The following is a 15,517-nucleotide window of genomic DNA, read 5'->3' on the forward strand; positions in this document are numbered from 1 at the left end:
GCTTGAATTTGCATTTCCCCTCAGCTGTACGGAGTATTTTCAACTTACTGTTTTGGTTTTTATGGCCTGCAAACATAATGTTAAGATTCACTCTCATTGCTGTCATTATCCTGCTCGTCTTTCAGTAGAAAATGCTCTGAAAAGCCCAAACAATACTACCTGCCCGGCGCCAAATAAAAGACAAAGTCAGCATGTTGAGCCACTTCCCTTCAGAAGTTGGTGGAGACCAAAACAGAGCTAGAATGAGAGTCAGTATTGGATATTCATCAGGTGGTCAGAAACACCAAATGAGCATGAGTGGTTTTCAAACTGGGGTTCTTTGAGTCAACGATAGTCCTTGAGTGGGTCCCCAGCAAAAGGAGGAATACAATGTTTTAACTATTAGCACATTTTTGGGTGTTGGATCAACAAGGGAAAAAAGGGTTTGTTGTTTTGTCTGAGTATAAATTGTGGTGATCCTAGTTTGATCATTAATTGACTTTCCTTTCAACCGTTCCTAACATCCACTATTACAACTACATAAGGTGTGTCAGTGTGTTGTTTACAGCTTGTTACACTCCACAAAGACAGCCAAAAATCTGTTAAAAAATCTTTAGGGGATCAAAACTGCTGTCTATTTAATGTTTTTAGTTCAATTAATGGCAGATTTATCATAATTGATTTTTTTAAAAAATATCATTATTTGTATCAGCTTTGACACATATTGGCAATTTGTCTTTCCACACACATTGCAACATTGAACAGTAAAATAAAAATAAACACACATTTGACATTACGCAATACAACACAACCTGGTAATGCAGCAACAGACTCAACGTTACACAACATAACATAATGGTTTTTTAAGGCATGACTTCATGTCTCGTTTACTGCTGTGTATCTCTTCTATGTTTTCCTCACAGTTTCTGCATTTGTACAGTGAAATGTCCACTCTGGTTGCTGGGTTCAGGAGATAAGTGCTGACATCCACTTGACACAGCAGATCATACAGCTCCATTCTACATGTCTCTCTTCACACTTAATCAGATAACCCCCTCAGGACCATCCATTTTTACCAGTCCTGTAATCCTCACTGTGAATTTTCATTCGCAGATTCTACATTGCTGGGGGTGAAACAACCGCAACAGCTTTTCAACAGGATTCACATAAGTAGTGCCTGAAGCATTTCTTATAGAATTACAGAGACAGGCCTACTGCTGTGACAAACAACATATGGTGGTGGCAATAATTGGCTTGAGACTGAAAATAACTCTATTCTTTTACCTATTTATTTATTATTTATGTATTTGTATACTTTGCCTTTTCCTCATATATATTCATGATTCTTATGAGATAAAACTTGATGCCAGTCAGAAGATAAGAAGATATAAGCAGTCTTGGCTACTTATAAGTGATGTTAACCAGGTAAGGAAAGTACTGAATGCAACAAAATACTTTCAGTCCATATGTAAGGGCGTGGCTGATGCACAATTACTCGAAATGACAGAGAGAGCCCTTTGGTTATAGAAAAGTTGTACTTGATTTTTTTTGTACCTGATTATTTTAAGATATTCTTCCTGGTACAGTGTTACACCCTCGAAAACCCTACTGGTACTTTGTTGCCACTGAAACAATCTCCTACTTTCCTTTTATTCCCTTGTTAGTATGTCTGTTTTTAGCTCAGCTTCTGGGCCTGCTGCCTGCTGCTATCAAATGAAAGCTAGCTAATCAGATTGTTAGAAGATCTTGTCCTGCTCTGCCCTGAGGGCATCTTAATGACAAATCACACACTACCACACTGATCACTCACACCATTAACCTTTATGACATCACAAACTGCTGCACTGCTGCCTTATTGAAAATGTGTTCTCCACCAAATCAGCTTTATCAAGCATGCACCCTTCTGTTGGACCTAGGTCGTCTGAGTGCGTGTGGTTGAAACCCTCGCTAAACTCCAAATTATTGCAACTAGAGTAGACTGGTTAACCAGTCACAGCAAAAATATGTAGTAGTTGATGGTGAGTTCTTGTCCTGCTTGTGAATAGTAGGAATCCAGGTTTCTCCTTTTCTCGGCTAGGGCATTTGGTGTTCAGCCAGGCAGTGGTCCACTCAGCTGAAGTCAAACATCTCACCTACACACTGAGGAAAAATCTATTCCTGCTTCATTCTCTTTTCTCTCTGATCCACTGCTTAGTATTCTGCCCATGCAACAGCAGCAGAGATGCTGATAGGTTGTGATTGCTGCCTGCCTGCTGAGTTCTGTGTAGCCCCCAGGGAAGCCGTGCTGCCTGAGACTTCCAGGAGCTCCGGAGGGGATTGAGCCCTCAGATCACTTTTTTCCTCTCTAAAAGCAGCCCTGTCTTTCCCTTACACAACCACAAAAACACAGAAATATCTGCTACATATGAGCAAAGAGTGATCTTTAGAAATGCAGCCAAAGTTTCTAGTGATTCTTGACAAATTGGTCTTCTTTCATTTAATGTTTTTAACAGTCAGTTTGCTGAGAGCCTGATTATATATTTCCAGTACGTTCAGAATTTGTCATGTGATTGAATGAGTTCAGTATCTTGAGGCACATGCATTGTAATTGGTTGAAATTGATGGAAAGGATTAAGATTGTACAAGATTGTGACAATTGTTTGACTATCTGTAGTTTTATGGCTTTTTGTAATAGGTGTGAAATATTTGTAGATTGCCTTCGTAATTCATTGAAAATACTGTGTATGGTGTAAAAGTATAGTTCATGGACACAGCTGTGACTATTAAAGGCAGTGTAAACTTGTTTAATAAGAATTTTTCATCTTGGTGAAACACTGTTTTGCTGTTTTTAAAATTCTAATCTATTCCTCTCAAGCTTGTGGGAGCTGTAGTGTTAATCTCTCCTGTTTTTTTACACAGTGAAAAATAAGCAGTGTAAAACGCTGACATCATTTTATGTTAATGGGGTACACACTTGGAACCCCATGCATAATTAATACTAAAGCTCATGAATGCAGATAAACACATTTTAGTAGTAATTATCCATCAGTTTCCCATCAGGTTTCAAGCCGAACTCAGAGGACCAGAGGGGATCATGACTCTGCTCCTTTTATTTGTAACTTGTTTCTCTGTAGCTGTCATCATAAATCTAAAGGCACCGGTGCTGTATGTATTTTGAGGTTCATTTAGTGATCAGGTCTTTTATAATGCTTTGCACTTCATAATAACAGAGTAGTAAGAAAACATCTTTCAAAAAATCAGACAATGAAGCATGAAATTGACAATGATGGGTGGTGATTATATGACGACCTTTTAAAAAGTAGCTACTATGTTTTTTGTACCAATTGCTCTCCAGCCTCTCTGTAGAAGGTTTGTTTTGTGGTCTAAAGAAAGAAGAGGGTAAAGTCTCGCATCAGCGCACATGAGGAGTACTTTTTAACAACACTCAGCTCACATAGATAATCCATAATACATTTGTAGAGCTGCAACCTGCAACAAGATTAAATTTACTGAAATGAACTACACCTGCACCATCTTTGCTTATGAATGGCTGAGCCTTTCAAGGATGCCCCTCTTCACACTCAGTGATAAAGATTACCTGTTGCCACAGCAAGAGGTAATATGTTTACCTGTGAAATGTTCCAAACAGGTAATGTTTAATGTTGCTGGTGTCAAATTTAGTCATTTCACTTGAGTGGATGTCAAAAAGGATTTGCAAAATATATTCTGTTTTATTTCTTCTTCTTCTTCTTTTATTACACAAAGCAAAACAAAACGAACAACATCTATTAAAAATTACTGCCTAAAGTTCTCTGGGACACTCTTAAGATTTTGATCTGATAATATTTAGATTCAATTTAGCAAAACCAGTGATGTGCAAACGTTACACAAAACTGACATAGCAGTATCATGCTGAAATGACTCCTCTTCAGTTCAGGAACATAAGGACAAAGACTTTCTTGAAGTGATAATTAAGTACTGATTGTCTAATGCTAGTGCCTGTGTTGTTCCCTGTGGTTGTCTCGCAAGCTTGATAAACCCCACAGCCCAGAATAACACTGAATAATGTTAGCATTTATGCTGCTGACTGGGCCAGGATGGAGCATCTATTGTTCTGTTGCAGAGTGAGCGACCAAATCCTGAGATGGCTGCAGCTTACTGAAGCTGTAAAGGAGATGTACTGGGGAAGTGGAGTTACCGCTGAGCCTTTCTCTACAGGTCCCAGCTATCCCACCAAAACACACATACACACACACACACACACACACACACCCTTCTGTTGGACTCTCCATCCCTTATAGCTGCAAGATTTATCTTGGTATTCTGTCTGAGTAGCGTCATAAGAAGCAATGATGAGTGTGGTTGCCATGGGTAACACGTGTGCATGGTGTTTGGATTAGAGGTAATTAGCAGACGGTGGGATTTGTGAAGTGTTTCTGGTCTATCTGTTAAACAAGCATCATTAATTAACTTTCACTTGTGTTTTAGACCATTTTTCTTTTTTTCCCTCATCACAATCAATATAAATTTGTTGGTCTCAGGGGAGCTTCAAGAATTTGAAAGTTAATTGATAAGATTGTGGTTTGTGGTTTAAACCCCATCAGCAAGTGTTTTTCAGGAAATAAGTGCTCATATCTAAACAACAAAATTGGTGCTTTCTCCAGACTTTAAAGTGATCCTTTTGAGTGAACTTTTCATATGAGTCTTTCCTGATCCACCAGCTCTGTGATTAATGATTGGTTCAATTTAGGCAGCTAAAACTATAACACACATGTCCGGAACAGCATTTCTAAAGTTTTTCCAGTAGTTTTGCCACCTTGTGACAGCAGAGACAAGGGAACTCCCTTCAAAACATGCAGACGTTAGCTCAAACACCCCACTATACTGAGGTGCAGCCTTATGGAGCTGCTAGCGTGGCTGCTAGTCTTGTTTTTTGTTTCACTGCATTAACACAGAAATCCAGATCCAGACTTTGTCCTATCCATAATTATTTATTAATTATTATTATTAGTTGTTTTTCTATTTTAATGTTAGCATTTTAACCATACTAGCAGTTTAGGAAACTCACAGACCATTTGTATTCGATGTAAATCATCTTATGTGATGCTTCTCAGACTCGAGTCAGTGAGCAGGATAAGGTACACACAGGGAAGATAAGAGACAGCAGTTGGAGAAATAAGTGAGTCAGAGAAAAGTAATTTCACATGGCGTGCTCGTGTCTGTCTAAAACTAAACAGCGAAAACAAAACTTTAATCAAGAATAGGCAGACTCTTATGTGTTCAGTCTTCCCACGGGCAGTTAAGATCCAGTATGTCTCAAATCTGAGACTCTGGCGATTATTAAACATGACAAGGTGAAGCACCACTGCCAGACAAAGCATCTTTTGAGCAAACATACACATTCAAATCTGAAATCAATGCACCTCGGTGAATTTTAAATTATTTCTCTAAATCCTGCCATTCTGTTTAGCCTTGAATCAATATATTCTTCTAGCCACAAACCAGAATGTGGAGGTGCAGTATGCTCATCTTCTCCAAACCAGGAAACTGTACAGATGAGTCTGTGGCTTTTTTGTCTGTAGCCTTTCACTTCATTTTAAATCCACATGTACAACATTTGTGCTATACCGTTATGTTGATGGTCCCTCTACTATAATAAGCAGCTTGCTGAGTCCAGACAGATTGCCTCAGTTGCTGACATGTGAGCAGCATATGACACAAGAGCTACAATGCATCAGCCATTATAACAATAACTGCACACACAGATAATTACATGGCGTCTCCTTGGAGCTCTTCAGTGAGAGATGATCGGGCTGAAACAGCCTCGTTGTTCTGAGTCTTTATAAGCTCATCTGGAGGAAAACACCAGAAAACTGACTTTTTGATATAAGTTGAGTTTGAAAATGTAAACTCCTCCAAAGTCAGAACCTTTAACTATCATGCCACTCTGACAGTTATTCCCACATGATCTGACTGCAGTGTAACACCCTCGCAGATTCAAGTGATTGCTGCTTTACTTTGCAGCTTTATTTAGAAGCACTCCTGCCTTTATTCTGCATTGTGCCTGGTGACTTCATTTGATGAAAAAGGGCCCCTGTGTTTAGCTCGCATGTGTCTTACTAACATGAAGGCAAGGGCTGTGGCCAGTAGGATTTAAAACCATCTGGTAGATGAGTTTAAAACGCTTCATGTTTTATTTATAAAAGGTGACATTTTGGCTACGATTTATTGAATTCGTCTGTGTGTGTATGTGTGTGTGAGAGAGAGAGAGAGAGAGGGTGAGGTTTAATATAGTTCAATCTTCATTGTGGCTTGCTTTGCCAGGTTTGAATACAGACAGTCAGTCATTGCGTGTCGCAAACACTGATAGCAGTTTAAATTACAAACCAAAGTTCTGTTGGAGGTTAACTGCCGTTCAGTCACTGCAGCAATGAACATCTGCAAAGTGCTTGTTCTACCTTGTGTTCCGTATAGAAAGAGTGACATTTGTTTGAAAAGAGCAGATAGTGTCTCTTAAATATCTGTTAAATCTTCAATCTTCTGATCTTTATGTTTGAATTTTTAATTTCAGTTTCCTTTCCCTACCATAACTTTCTTTCACATGCAAACATCAAAGGAAATCTTTAGTATTCCCAGTGTTAATCATCATTCTCTTTAGTTTGCTGAGGCTTCGCTGCCTTCATGAAGAATGCAGATGTGGGTAAATAACATACTGGACAGTAACAAGTTAATGTGGCTGAACTGATATGTACTTCCTGTTGTGACTCGCAGAAAGCTAAACACGTGCTGATGTGACTGCTGATACTGACGTTTAGGCTTACAGGCTTACGCATACACACAATATGTGTGTATGTATACAAAATATTTATTACTACTGTTTAAAAATGTAACTTTCAGATACAAGGGCATTGATGTGAATATGGAATTACTGTGTATTTGTATAAACTGGACTGCACTTGTCCATTTTTAAGAAACAGATTGAAACTCTCACATACTCTGAGTAATTTATGTGCATTAGGAGGAATAAAGAAAATAACAGTGAAGCTCCAGTGAATTGCTAGTTTATTAGGTACGCCTAGCTAAAACTAATGTGTTCTACCACAATAATCCTGCAATAAATCCTCCCTTGGTGAAATGTTAAGTAGCTGCTATGAGCCTTTTTCTGTTTCACTTACAAAATACGATGCTTCAGGCACAACTTTAGAAATAATTGAGAAAGGGGATGACGCATGCAGTGGTACTCCCAGCTGACCGGTGTTATTGGCTGTTGAGAAGTGAGGGCAGTGCTGAGGTACTGCAGACATAAAACTGAAATGGTTCTTTAAGAGCTACAGCAACCTCTGTCTACCCAGGATGCCACCGCTGTCTGCTCTCATAATTATTGGCAGCTGCACAATAGAATTCAGCAGATACACTCAGGTCATGACACACCAACAATGAACCAGCTATTACTGATGTCTCAGGGTTTCCACTGTATAAGGAAGTAGTGATAAACCATTCCTGTGGTCAGCTGGATCACTTGCTGTAGTCACAGTGACGTATGAATGAGCTTCATGACCACAGCGGTGCTGTGTGTCACCTGTTCTTCAACCACAAAACACCTTCCCTCACCTCTACACACACACCTACCCTTACTCCCTCAGCTTGTTCTTTTTCCTTATTTTCTTGTCTTTCTGCAATTCTTTTTTTTTATTATTGCAAATCATTTTTGCTTCTGTTTCATTTGTTTCCCTTTCTTTCCTGTTAAATGAATTTTTCAGCACTTTGCTGTGCATTTAATTTATTGTATTTTATCCTATAAATGTGAACATGCCTAACTGCACTTCCTTGTCTTCTCTCCTCTCTTTGCTCCTCCAGGGAGGTAGAGGAAGAGTTGGAGGTGGTGTGGCAGGCAGCCACCAGGGAGAACCAGCAGATGAAGGACACTCTGTTCGACTCAAAGCTCAGTGCAAATCTCCTCAGTTGTGTCTCTACTGACTGGCCTCCTCAGGCTCCAGATGAGGCCATTACATCCACCCAGCATCAGCCACAAATCTCCTGGCCACTCCTCTTCACCTCTCATCAAAGCCCTGGGCTCCAGAGAAGGGTCATATTTAAATCTGATTCAGACCAACAAAACAACTCCTTGGATGAGAAGCATAAGCATGGGCTGGATTTCTATTGCTAAAGCTCTTGGAAGGTTTGTTCACTGATAAAGGCAAGATAGACAGGCTAGTTAACTGTAGACCGGTTACAGTCCTGAACATGTAGACACAGAGGCGTCAGTTGAAAATTAAACCTTAAACCTGCACTATCCTTTATCAAACTCATGATTATAATATGATTCAGTTCACACTTTTTTTCCTGTAAGAGTGTGGCCAAATATAACTGACATCTGTCAAGGTTTTCAGAAAATAAAATAAATTAATTTTTGTCTTTTTTATGTATTTTTCTTTATAGATTAGTTTTATAGAACATGCTATTATGTCCTCAAGAAGATGGCTAATGTTGCCATCTGCTGGACATATTTGGTAATGGTATTATCATTGTCACAAGAGCAACATTACAGGTAAGTTTCTGGGTGGCATTGGAGTGTGCATGTGTGTGTGTGAGAGAGAGAAACATAATTCAGGTATAATAGTTGCTGTTTGTAAACACACAGTTCAGTTTAGTTCCATTCATCCATGACACAGTGGTCAAGTGAGAGAGAGAGAGAGACAGTGGCAGTGGTCGAGCGAACTAGACATTGAATGAAGCAAGAGTAGCATTTAACATAAACAAAGCGAATGAATCAGAGAAATAAAACATTATTTTCTGATTGTTTAACAGCAGTTATGCTCCAAAGCACACAACCCTCCAGTGCAGGTTTCATCCTTTCCCTGTGCTCCTCTGCTCAGCCTGCCTACCTGAGCATAGCTCACACAGACCTACATCTCTTTATGTTGTGGTCGCTACGGTTTCATAGCCCCGATCTCACACTTTTATTGGCTGGGTGCTGCACAGTGTTGTACAAAGACTGATTCCCTCAAAGGTCCCAACACAGCAGAGTCCTAAGAGGAAAGGAAAATATGTGCAGAGGACACTGGAGATACAGACAACACCATTGCTCTAGAGGCCCTGCTGAATTAGACTGAAACCATAAGGCAGAGTGCTGTCTGCACAGAGATGAACCACAAATCCCTGCTGACGAAAGTGCAGCATGATGGTGGTACAGTGGCTCAGACGTGTGTGATAGCTGTTAATGGATGAGGGATACTTCTAATGCCTCATGGAACAGTGGAACGTGCAGTTCGCCAACAAATCAACAGTCACATTATGAGACATCGAGCCTCTCAGCCACAGTGTCATCAGCAAGAAAGATACAGTATAGTATATATATGTATGTGCTTTAATAAATGGAGGGTAATACTGACTATTTTTTGTCTGCCCTCCATCATTTAAAGTGTATTTGAATGTATAAATAAACATAAATGTCCCACATTAAAATATCTGAAACATAAGTTTCTGTGCTCTATAAAAGCATCATTGACTAATGGTTACCTGATGATTACATGTCTTTAAAATTCAACAGATCTTAGAAGGATTTTTTTCATTAATACGCAATGGTGCAACATGCTGCCTTTCAGAATGGTGTCAGCCTAAATGTGGACTCATCAGACCACAGCATGCTTCTGTGTTTTGTGTCAGCCCATGTTAGATGACCTCAGGCCCAGAGAAGTCAGCAGAAATTCTGGATGTTGCTGATATATGGCTTTTGCTTTGCAGAGTCTTAACTTGGATTTGTGGAAGTATTTATTATCTAAAACCATTCATCCTTTAGAAGGTCACAGGGGAATAATTAATCTGCATGAAGAGAACATGCAAACACCACAAGGCAGATTATACCATTGGAATGCTCTTGGTGATCATTGTGCAACATTGCAGTCATGTCAGTTAATAATAAATTGCTCGGGGGGAGGGTTAGGACACAGGAATTCAGTGTTGTTTCTTTACCCTTGCCCCTTTTGTGTAGAGATTTCTTTGGATTCTCTGAATATTTTGACAATATTATGGATTTCACATGATGAAACCCCTGGGTTTCTTATCATTGTGCATTGAAAAACATTGTAAACTGTTGGACAGTTTGCCCTTGCCTCATCGTTGCTTGTGAGAATGTAGCCTTCCAAGGATGCCCAGTCATGATATTATCACTGTATGGAATAAAAGAGAAGTCACTTAACAATGCGAAGAATGTATGGTAATACAGTAACACCAGGGCTGTCTTGGGGAGCTGTGTTGTCTGTGTTCTCCCATCCTTCAGTGTTTCCTTTGTCCTGTCCTAACAGTCAAAACTCCAAAATATTGAAAATACATTGAAATAGTTAAAATAATTAGAGAAAAAGAAAAGCTAGAACCAAGAAATGTTTTAAATGAAAAATTACTTAAACGATTAATAAAGAAGTTTCTAATCAGGTTTCTGTCGATCTGATTAATGTTGTAATTGATTCAGCTGTACTTGTATAAGCTGATAAGTGATTTAATTTACACTTGATCAACATAACAATGAAATGACCTCAAGTTCACATTCACACAATATCTTTTGTCCCATGTGTTTCAGGACTACTACTACAGAACAAAAAACCAAGAAAAACTATTGTTGTTATTGTCTTTTCCATTGTTTTAAAGTCTGTGCAATGCATTTTCTATTAGTGCACAAACAAAATGGTGGTGAACCAGCGGATGCTCATTTCTCTGTGATGAAAACTGTGGTCCAGGTACACTCCTTCTCTGGAGGACGGAGGACCTGAGACTGGAGTTGTGATGTTGTTGAAACAAAACTGATAATGGTTTGCTTCACACATTAATTCCCAAAAATTGTCATATTGTACAAATAAATGGAGATCCCTGCTCTGCTGGTGTTCTTGAATGCCACTGCTACATAAACTCTTCCTCTCCTGCTTACTTCCCAGTAACAGCATCCAGTCAGACTCTCTCTACTCAGGACCTGTCACCATTTATTGAATCTGTCTGGGTGTCTAGGATAAGACTGATGTTCTCCCATTGTTCTCCCAAAGTACCATTTAAAAGTCCTTCAATGAAGATGATAGCAGCTTTCAGTCTGGCTATGTCAATGCTGACAGTTGTTTGGTTTGTACCGCTCATCTCATGATACTGTGAGGCGAACAATGAACAATGATTGACAGTTACCCTGTTCAGTCAAAGCCTCCTTTCTGCAGACACAACTCATTCACTCTGCTGTGCTGTGGCTCAGCCTTCCTGTGTGCTGAGATTGCTGCTGTGGAGGGTGAAGCATTGAAGACATTGCTTTTTGCACCTCATGTACCTGAAGCACGATATATTAGAAAGATGCTGTGTTACTGTTTTGCATTTGCCTAGCATCCACAGTGTTTGTTAGTGAATCAGAGGGCCTTTATAACACATGCTCAATCAGGTTGTAGGAAGTGAGCTCCATGTGGCCTGCAGGAAGGAGTGAAAATTTCATTGCGCCTTTTGCAGCTCCACACAAGACCAGTAAAGAGACATTTAAATGTATGTAATATTACACTGTGTCAGAAATGAGCTCCATGTTGGAGATAATGTACTAGGAGATTAGTTGGTGCCAGGTGGAGGTGGACTCCTGGTGATATCGACTCCAGGTTTGTGAACTGGCTCTGCATAATGTTTGCGTGATTGTCACAATATCACCCACAGAGCTCAGTCACAGCAGAATCTCACCATGTCTCAACGCAAACATGTCATGATCACGTTTATCTTCACGCATCTTCTTTGGTAGACAGACTGAAAGGCCAAAACAATGGCTTTATGATATGCCCAGCCACTAGCCCCACCATTTTGCTATCTACTAGGTCAGTCCCATTGGTGTCACCCAGGAATATCTTGGCAAGAAAATACCTGTTATAGACCTCACTGCTTCAAACTGCACCACTAAACCAGGCATTATAACCTCAGTCCCAGTCCAGATTTTTTCATGCACTACACTACTATTTTATTGGCCTTCTATAAAACTGAACCCCATTGTTACTGCTCTTTTGGTGGCATAAGTAGTTCTCGTCCACTGGTATAAATACCACTGTCAGGATCATAAATAAAGGTCGTTCATCATAATTCTCCATTCTGAAGTTTGCCTACAGATTCATCTTAATCTTCACTGGCACTGTCCATGCAACAATTTCGTCACTGACTCACTTCTCGCATTTCTCATTCCAGAAAATTCAGTTCTTGGCAGACTTACACCCTCCTCTGATACCTGTCCCTCTGTTTTTTTCAGCCATCATCTTTGCCTGTGCTGCAGCTCCTCCTACTGACCATGGAATCACAACCCTTTCATCGTACTATTCAGATGTACTTGACCTACAGATAAGTCGGTGTAATTTACCAGACCATTAGGCTGCTGTACTTAAGTGATGTGACACTAAGAAACAATTTGTGAACAGGTACAACAAAACTACAAACCAATAAGTGTAAGTGCATCTAAGTGTAAGTGTGCTATTTTGGTCAATCCTCTCATAACATCTGCAAGCAATAAAAATAGCAGTGGATTAATGCTGACAGCTTGAAGTTGTTAAATGACTCTTGTTCAGTGGTTTCATGTACAGATTCACTTCATCCATACAATCAGTCTGTTGAACCCTCAACATGGTGTTTTTCAGCAGAACAGGCCTTGGTGTGAAGGTCTGCCTACACTGAGGGCAGCTGTGGATTTTCTTCTCATTGTCTTTATCCCAGGAGTAGTACAGTTCATGCAGTAGCTGTAGCTGACTTACACAGGAAATCATCACTGGAGTATTCAGCAGGCCCAGACGTTTGAACAAGAGAAGGTTTGCCGGTCCAGCTGAGCTCCTTTCTGTGCCATTTCACATTTCAGTGACCTGTCTAAGTTTCACTTCCTTAGGACTCAAACTTGCTTAAGCTCTAATCTAATCTTCTCAAGTTAACTGAGGAGGAGCAGCACTGTGAATCTGAACTTTGTCCCTATACGCCAACTGTACTGGTCTCTACATTACCTTCCATTCATTCGGCAGACACTTTTGTCCAAAGTAACTTACAATGAGTGCATTCAAACTGTAAAGGAACAAGAGCTAGGGAGAGGAGAAGGTCCAGATAAGAGGACTCAGTAGAAAGAAACAGAGGTGGGAGAAGAAAGCGGAGGTTAAGGCAGATGGAGACAGTGTGGGCACGGCTGGGTTTTGATCAGACAGAGTAGAGGGAGGTAGAATAAGACAAGCAGTGATCAGAGAATCTAACGTGAACCAGTGATGGGTGAAGACAATATCCAGCTGATGTGTGAGAGGGGGATAAAGGAAGATCAAAAAGAAGATGGAGGATGAAGATGAATTTAAAATTCCCTGTCTGCATGTTGAAGTCTCAGAGAAGACTGAAGTGTGAAAGGAGTATGTCTAACTCCTCAAGGAAGTGGAAGGGCCAGGGTTGACAGCGTGACTTTCCAAGGATGAAGCAGAGAGCTGTGATAAAGGGACAAATCAGCAAACCAGTAACACCACCTCACCCTCTGGGCATGTGAGGCAGTGCAAACACATGTTCCACTCTGGATGCAGTGGGGTGGCAGGAGTCAAAGAGTCAACAAGCAGTGAAACTTCTTCTGAAGAAACCTCAGACTTTGAACAGCAGCCCTGGTGTGATTCTGTCTCTCTGTAACAAAAAGTAGCCCCTCAAACCTACAGCATGCATTCAGGAGATGGAGTGTTTCTGGAGAAAACCATACAGGTAAGCTACTGGACAGTATCCCAAGGCGTTTAGGTTAAGGTCTGTTGATGGGTTACAGGTGTAGCAGATTAAGACATTGCAAGTAATGTCTGTAACCTACACACCAGGTTTGCTCTGGAGAACATGGGAATCAATGATACATGGGTTAAGATATCTTTTAGTGACAAGAAAAAATATTTTGTAAAATGTCACCTTGAAGGACAAATGGCATTAGGCTGTATCCAACAGGTGTTTTTGATGGTTTTGATGTTGATGTTTTCACAGAGAGGGATTAGATAAAGATCACCTCTAAACATGTTTTAAGATGTATATAAAACCCTGTACTCATTTCCTATTTAGTTTTTCCAAAAAATAAAGGTCCATCATTTTGTTAAAATTATAAAAATTAAATCTACCTCTTCTCCTTCATTACAAAACCCTGACTCTATTAGGTTATGTAAGTATATAACATTTCAAACGTTTAACTACTTAACCAAATATGTCTCATATGTTCCTATGTTAATTCTCAGTGCTTGTGCTTTGGAAGAGCTTTCCAGTGTCCACGTCACACTTGTGTACACAAAATATTGGACCAGGATTGGCTTCCAGCATATATGCACAGACACAAATCTTGTTCAACCACCCACCTTTAAAACTAGATTTTTATAAGATACTTTTCACTTACAGCAGAGAAGTGTGAACATGTCCTTCCAACGTTAAGTCTTCCAGCTCTTCATGAATGACTTTGGCACCATTTTAACAACCCCCAGGTAAAACAAACCCATTTGTATTCAGTAAAATACTAAGAAAGACTGTTTCTAGGTAGCTGACAAACCGTTATCATTAACAAAAATAAAACTTATATCACTTGTTATGGTCCAAAGTGTGCTTTTTGTCTTTAGATCTTTTGTGTTTGTATAATACAACACAACAAGATGAGGTCAGTGAGACACATGTCACAGACACCACAGATTTGGGGACCATAATATCTATGTCTATGATTATCGTTCTCTGTAAAAGAACTGTTCTCTTGTTACTGTTGTGTATATGTTTATAAATTAATGTGTGGGTTTGTTAAAGAATAGACAAAAAAATGACGTGCATAATCTACACCTTTCCATAGACCCCACCTGTAATGTGTAGGCAAACAAAATATCTTGTGCAAATATCTTGTTTACTCATTATGAAGTCAGTATACCTAAATGCTACCTTTAATGCTCTAAATGACGCTCTAGTGACATTCAAGTCACTAGAGTGAAAGACAATTTGTGTTTATATTATATTGGCTTGAGGCATTTTGTAATTGTTTCATTATCTCAACATTACATTTCATAAAAAATGGATTTTAAGTAGCTTTTGTTTATCAATACACAAACAAGTAACCTAACTAACAACAACCCTGTGGGCACAGTATCTGCAGAGCTGAAATAATTAATCAGTTAGTTGATTATATGACATGGGCGCCTACGTCGATAATCAATTGCAAAATCTGAGAGTTTGCATTTTCCACCTTTTTCTAACAATACCAATAGTGCACTGATCATAACAGCTAACTTTGGTGGAGCGCCTCTTTAAACGTGCCAGCATCCAGTGTTGGCAGTAAGCTTTGGTCAGGAGGCCCTTCACAGAACGCTCGGTTTGTGGCCCTTGTCATCAGCCAGCTGCCTGCGCAGCGTTTCTTGACTGCTGCAATACCTCCTGAGTACAGCAGAGGGCAGTTTTTCACCTGCCAGGTTATTTCTTTATCAGAAGCCATTGCTTTCCAGATGTTTCTGTCTTGGTTGCTTCTTACTGGTCGAGGTCACTTTTGAGAGGTATAACTACACTAAAAATGTAACCTCACCACTGAAACAGTGAGGCTGTGTGGTCTTTGTCT

The 15,517-nt window shown here is 39.7% G+C and overlaps 1 protein-coding gene across 3 annotated transcripts in view; it reads left to right on the forward strand.

Annotated features, from left to right (window-relative positions):
• cep89 (centrosomal protein 89) overlaps positions 1 to 8,375 on the forward strand; it is a 53,471-nt gene extending 45,096 nt beyond the window's left edge. For 2 of the 3 annotated variants that reach the window (XM_046401108.1, XM_046401195.1), the window contains one exon: positions 7,816 to 8,375. In XM_046401108.1, coding sequence (XP_046257064.1) covers positions 7,816 to 8,125 — 310 coding nt within the window. In that variant the 3' untranslated portion in view covers positions 8,126 to 8,375. Of the gene's footprint in view, positions 1 to 902; positions 3,698 to 7,815 lie in introns of those variants that run through there. The other variant, XM_046401275.1, reaches the window with a different exon arrangement.
• The last annotated feature ends 7,142 nt before the right edge of the window (positions 8,376 to 15,517 follow it).

The sequence above is a fragment of the Scatophagus argus genome, chromosome 1, assembly GCF_020382885.2.
Source record: "Scatophagus argus isolate fScaArg1 chromosome 1, fScaArg1.pri, whole genome shotgun sequence".
Lineage (NCBI taxonomy): Eukaryota > Metazoa > Chordata > Actinopteri > Scatophagidae > Scatophagus > Scatophagus argus.